This window comes from Triticum dicoccoides, chromosome 2B (assembly GCF_002162155.2).
Source record: "Triticum dicoccoides isolate Atlit2015 ecotype Zavitan chromosome 2B, WEW_v2.0, whole genome shotgun sequence".
NCBI classification, from domain to species: domain Eukaryota; kingdom Viridiplantae; phylum Streptophyta; class Magnoliopsida; order Poales; family Poaceae; genus Triticum; species Triticum dicoccoides.
The window spans coordinates 732,398,399-732,404,805 of record NC_041383.1 but is presented as its reverse complement, the minus strand read 5'-3'; the positions used below and the strand labels follow the sequence as shown (position 1 = coordinate 732,404,805).

The window sequence follows — 6,407 nt, the reverse complement described above, 5'->3', positions numbered from 1 at the left end:
TCGGTTTTGGCCCGATACCCTCGCTACCGCCACTCTCTTAGTTAACATTCGTCCGTGTCGCCCTCGGTGGAACTACGCCCCTCGCCACCTTCTCTTCGGCACACCACCGTCTTATGATGGTCTCCACATCTTCGGGTGTCTCTGTTATCCTAGCACCGCATCCACCACTCCACACAAGCTCGCACCACGATCTGTCCCATGCCTCTTCCTTGGCTACCATCCTAATACTAAAGGTTACCGGTGCTATGATCCTGTCACTCATCGTGTGTACACCTCGAGGCATGTGTACTTTGTCGAGATGGTGTTCCCTTTTTTTCAGGTTCCTCCGGCTTCGGTCCCTTCGGCGCCGACCCCTGCGCCCCCTTCGTGGAGTGATGCGCGATGGCGGCCCCCGGCGCCCCCCCCGGCACGGTGCCCTCTGTCACCACCACCTGGATTCGTGACTCCCTCCCCCGAGGTCGAGTCCGAGTGGGCCCCAGGGTCCCCGTCTCCCTCATACGAGGTTGAGCCTGGCACCCCGCCCGCCCACCCTGCAATGGGCTCGACATCACCCTCACCCATCGCCTCTTCCGCCGCCGCCTCCGCCTCCGCCACCGCCGCACCGGGTGCCCCCGCCGCTGTGGCCATCGCCGTTGCATCGGGTGCCTCCGCCGTCGCGGCATCTGCCGGCCCTGCTGCCCCGCCACTTGGTGTGACTACCCGTGCCCGAGCAGGAGTGCTTCGGCCCAGCACGCGCTACTCCGCCGACGAGTATGTGTGCGCCGCCTCGACGTCGACGACATCACCCGTCCCACCTCCGCTCGTGCTGCCCTTCGGGATCCCCACTGGCTAGCTGTGATGCAGGAGAAGTTCGACGCCTTACAGCGCAACCGCACGTGGCAACTTGTTTCGCGACCCCTTCGTGCCAACATCATCTCTGGCAAGTGGGTGTTTCGCCAGAAGACTCGCCCGGATGGTTCTCTCGAGCGCTACAAGGCTCGATGGGTGGTTCGTGGTTTTCGGCAGCGCGCGGGTGTGGACTTCACCGACACCTTCGCCCCAGTTGTGAAACCGGGCACGATCCGTGCCGTCCTTCAGCTGGCCGGCTGGCGCGCATGGCCTGTGCATCAGTTGGACGTTTCCAACGCCTTCTTGCACGGTCATCTCACCGAGCAGGTGTTCTGTGAGTAGCCTACTGGTTTCGTCGATGCCGAGCACCCCGACTTCGTGTGCTTGCTCTCCCGCTCTCTGTACGGGTTGAAGCAGGCGCCTCGGGCTTGGTACCAGTGTATCGCAGCCTTCCTGCAGGCTCTGGCTTTCTATCCACTCGCTCCGATGCCTCACTCTTTGTGTATCATCAGGGAGCTGCCGCTGCATATCTGCTGCTCTACGTCGACGACATCATCCTCACGGCGTCCACCCCCAATCTCCTTCAGCGGCTGACTGCTTGTCTTCGTGACGTGTTCGCCCTCAAGGACTTGGGGCCCCTGCACTACTTTCTCGGCATCGAGGTGATCCGCTGGGCTGATGGTTTCTTTCTGAATCAGCAGAAGTACGCCCGCGAGCTCCTTGAGCGTGCCGGTATGCTTAACTGCAAGCCGGCGCCCACCCCCGTCGACACGAAGGCGAAGATCTCTGCTCTGGAGGGGTCTCTCGCGTCCGATGGAGCGTTTTATCGCTCTATTTTCGGTGCTTTAAAGTACTTGACGCTGACTCGCCCCGACCTGCAGTATGCTGTTCAGCAGGTGTGCCTCCATATGCACGCCCCGCGTGACTCTCACTGGACTCTGGTGAAGCGTATTCTTCGTTACATACGTGGCACCATGTCCTTGGGACTCACCCTGACGGCCTCCGCCTCCACCGACCTCGTGGCCTACTCGGATGCTGACTGGACTGGCTGCCCCGACACGCGACACTCTATGTCAGGCTACTGCGTCTACCTTGGGCCCTCATTGATCTCTTGGTCATCGAAGCGGCAGCCCACGGTCTCCCGGTCCAGCGCCGAGGCAGAGTATCGCGCAGTGGCCAACGTCGTGGCCGAGTGCTCTTGGATACGTCAGCTGCTCGAGGAGTTGCTTTATGATATTCACAAGGCCACTCTTGTCTACTGCGATAACGTCAGCGCGGTCTACCTCTCCGCCAACCCGGTGCACCATCGACGAACAAAGCATATTGAGCTCGATATTCACTTCGTGCGCGAGCAGATTGCCCTTGGCCGTGTTCGGGTTCTGCACGTGCCGACGATGCAACAGTTTGCTGATGTGATGACTAAGGGATTACCTACTCCCGTATTCGAGGAGTTTCGGTCAAGTCTCTGTGTCTCCGGCGACGCTTCGACTGCGTGGGGGTGTTGAATATGTATTTTGTACTGCATGTGTATTGAAGTTGTGGCCCACCTCCTAGTCTTGTATAGTTGAGGTAGAGGCCTTCCCTTGTATTATATATGCGTGCACCAGCACCCCAATCAATATACAATTTTGCTAGAACTCATCTAGATGAGATATAATTTGGTCTCATTCACCTTTTATAGCCATTGAATGTGATGCTATAAGATGCGTGTGTGCTGACGTGGGTTGTATCTCTTCTTGTTTTCAAAGTGAATGAGACCAAATTATATCTCATCTAGATGAGTTCTAGGTACTCCCATCAGTATATCGTATTGCAAATCATCAGTCTACAACATTAATACAACAGCTAATGACACCCATGGAGAGCCAAGACCAAATAGTTGAAACACATGACAGACAATTAGAAAGTGAATGTGCAACATGGAGCAATTCTTTATCATTACCGGCTAGGAATGCTACAGATTAATTACGACAATCACAAAAATCGTCATCTTCATCTTGAACTAATCACTACTAAAAATTTCTTCTAACTACAATCAACTTTCCAAGTCGTACAGAGCCTCGGTTGCTCACGCGCGGCACCGTCCCCTATTCGTGTTTCGGGGCGCCGCTGGCCGCTACACCGGGCACCGGACCACGTCCGTCAATAAGATATTCGGGCCTCCGGCGGTTGCCGTGTGCGCGGCTGGGCGGGCGGAGTCTTCCCTGCGGCGACATGATTTCGCCATTTCCGCGTACGGAAGACCAGTTGCTGCTGCCACCGCTGCCGCCGCCGGAGTCAAATCGCCAGGGCTACCTCATGTGAGAACAGAGCACGTAGCCACGTATGCCGAATGGCCTATGCTTGTTGCTTCCATCGATCGGTCACCACACGAGCTCCTCCGCTGCCACCCTCGGCAGCAACGGCCGCGCCGCGACGTCGCTGCTGCTGACGGCCGGCACGCCGCGGCGCTCCTCGGCGGACACGCGGCGGAGGACGGCCCGGAAGCGGTCCTCGTCGCAGGGGAGCGCGATGGGGCCGGAAGCGCCGGATGGGAACCCGTACTCTTCCTCCGCCTGCCGGAGTAGCTCCCGGAACACGGGGTGGTTCAGGTGCGCCGTGCGCACCACGAACCGCCGCGACGCGCTGCCCACGCACACCGCCACGTGCCCCGCTGGTACCGACACCGCGCGGTCATCCGCAGCGGCGCGCGCCGCGGCACGGGACCGCCACCGGCGCAGGGTCTGTCGGAGCAAGACGATGTTGTGGATCTTGCTGCATTTCGCCATCGACGAGAGTTGAGAGGTGAGCTGCTGGTCTGAGTCTTATGTTGTTGGGTGGACAGAGGAATGGCTGGCTTCCTGTAGCTGGCGGGGCTGGATGTTTTATAGGGGGGAGAAGACGATGGGGACTTTTTGCCTCCGTCGTCCGGTTGGCCTGGAAAAAATTTATCCAAGTTATCAAATGCTTCGGTGTTAAAATATTTAGAGTGTTCTGTTGAAAAAATTTATACTCACACACGAAGGTCACTGCTGCTCATTATTTTCCTTACATTTTCGCATGTCAGGTTACTTAGCTGATTTGGAACAAAAGTCTCTCCATGTCTTCGGAAATGGATGATAATACATTTAATTATATATTCCTGTCAAAATTAAGCTTGTTTTTCTCTTATATATCTTTGATAGAGTGTTGCTGTCAAAAAAAAAAAAACTACAAATTTTGGCTCTTCGCCAACGCGTGCCGCTGCCAATCAGCTAAAAGAAAACACATGTGAAGCATACAGTACTACTACCAGACAAGCCGTGCATGCGTCTGGGTACAGTTGCTAGTGTTTACGCAGGCTCACATGGAAATGTTCACATCACATCGGCGTGTGCTCGGGAAGAGAAGGCCGAAGAATCGTTGCCCATGCCTTGCCCGGTGGATTGGATCCCCGCGGCGCGCGGTCAGGTGGTGCCGGAGGCTCTGTGCTCGTGCATGTGGCCCGACGCTGTCCGGCAGTCATCGATCCCGGCCGTATGCATGTGCTCCCCGGCCGGGTTTTGGCATCGTGTGACACGACTCGTATACCAATCTCTTCGTCTGATTTTGAGTGAAGTATCATTGCCGGGGAAGAGCGGAGTCGTAGCTTTCGGAAGATCGCCGGGCGGATTTCGGCTCGCTCCAGGATACGAATATGATACCCGCGGCACCTAGCTAGCCACCCAAGCTCACTGGAACGCGGCCGGCACGTGCCGCCGCGCGGCGTCGAGAGCAGATGGGTAGATAACGTGGGAGCGGCGGAGCGCGATACGGCAAATCCTGCGGCTTTGGCTGGGTCTGGTCATGTATAATGGCCGGCCGGTATGGTGGTTGCCGGCGCGGTCCGTCTCCGATCCGTGCATTATTAAGATCCAAGGACGGACGGACGTACTCCTAGCACTAGCAGAGAGTGTGGCGTCCATGCTCGCTGCAGTGTGAAATGGTCGGCTGGTCCAGTGTTCTTCCGTGTGCGCGCTGCTGGAAGTTAACCTGATCCAGCCAACACGTGCTACAACGTACTCCACGTTGCTGCCAGGACCGTGGTCGGCACGGCCACGTTTCTGGTGTGCCACTGCCGGTGCATGCATGCACGTACCGGCCAGCGAGTTGTTGTTGGTAATTCGATGTGTGTGTTCCGCAACTTCGCCGGCGAGTTCGGTCCGAGGTTGCGGAGTAAGAGCGAGTGTCGTAGGTGAAGTAGTCGAACGCGAAAGTAAAAGACACAGAGAGATATGGGGGAGACCAGCTTTATTAATCAATGATCAGGTGTTACAATGATGGCTCCTCGTTGCTTTATACATGGACTAGGGGGTCAAGGAATAAGTACCCACTTAACGTAAAGTGGGGTAAACGGGAGGGGCCGGCTAGCCCGTGCGATACGCACGAGGCCGCCGCCACCCCCTCGCTGGCCCCGGTTTCCCAACACTTCCCCTTGGGTAATTATCCGTATATCCATGCCTCAAAACTCCGAAAAACCCAGTGGGAAAAAAATATGGAGAAAGAGCATACAGTATACGTTGTTGTATTGCATGAATTGCCTCGTCAATAACCTCGTGTGAGAAACATCAGGAAAACTCACTCAAGGTAAAAAGAGTACAATCCACTCAACCATCAAGTTGAGTACTCGATCATCAGGATTGATATTTTAGCGACGAGTTTGTGAAGTTTCTCCCCCTGAACCTTGCATTTCTCTATGTCCCATCATACCGATTCCATGCACACACCTCTCTAAGATTGATGCCGGTAATGATTTAGTGAACATATCAGCAAGATTGTCACAAGACTTAGTATGCAAAACTTTCACCTCATTCAACTGCTGCAACTCATGTGCATAGAAGAACTTGGGACTAATATGCTTTGTGAGGTTACTCTTCACATAACCCATCTGGACTTGTGCAACACAAGAAGCATTACCTTCATAGATAATGGTAGGGGTTTGTATGGTGTTCAACCCACATGTCTGCTGAATGTGGTCGATCATCCGTCGAAGCGATACACACTCTTTTGACGCTTCGAATAGTGCCATGATTTCCGAGTGGTTCGTGGAAGTCGACACAAGTGTTTGCTTGGACGATTTCCAGGAAAATGCAGTTCCACCACAAAGGAAAATATATCTAATCTGCGATTTGCAATCATTTGGGTCCGATAGGTACCTAGCATCGGCATAGCCTATAATAGATAGGTCTTTATTCCTTTTATAAAATAGGCCAAGATCGGTCCCTTGCAGGTAACGGAAGACATCCTTGACACCTTTTTAATGTCTTTTGGTAGGTTCAGAACTGTACCTCGCAAGCAAACTGACGGCGAACACAATGTCTGGCTGTGTACAGTTTGCGAGATACATGAGTGCTTCAACTGCACTCAGGTAAGGAACCTCTGGTCCCAGAGTTTCCTCCCCCTCTTCCTTTGGCCTGAACGGGTCCTTGTCTGGCTGTAAAGATCTCCCGATCATCAGGGTCTTAGAAGGATATGCCTTATCAAATCCAAATCTTTCCAACACCTTCTGGGTGTAGGCCGACTGGTGCACTAGAATCCCATCAGGGGAATGTTCAAGTTGCAGACCTAGACAGAACTTGGTT

The 6,407-nt window shown here is 54.7% G+C and overlaps 1 protein-coding gene across 1 annotated transcript; it reads right to left on the bottom strand.

The window, feature by feature from the left end:
• Positions 1-2,692: 2,692 nt before the first annotated feature.
• Positions 2,693-3,637, bottom strand: LOC119368512 (indole-3-acetic acid-induced protein ARG7-like). The gene has a single exon (XM_037633750.1). It carries the CDS (start codon positions 3,594-3,596, stop codon positions 3,192-3,194), a length of 405 nt encoding a protein of 134 aa, XP_037489647.1. The 5' UTR covers positions 3,597-3,637; the 3' UTR covers positions 2,693-3,191.
• Positions 3,638-6,407: the final 2,770 nt, after the last annotated feature.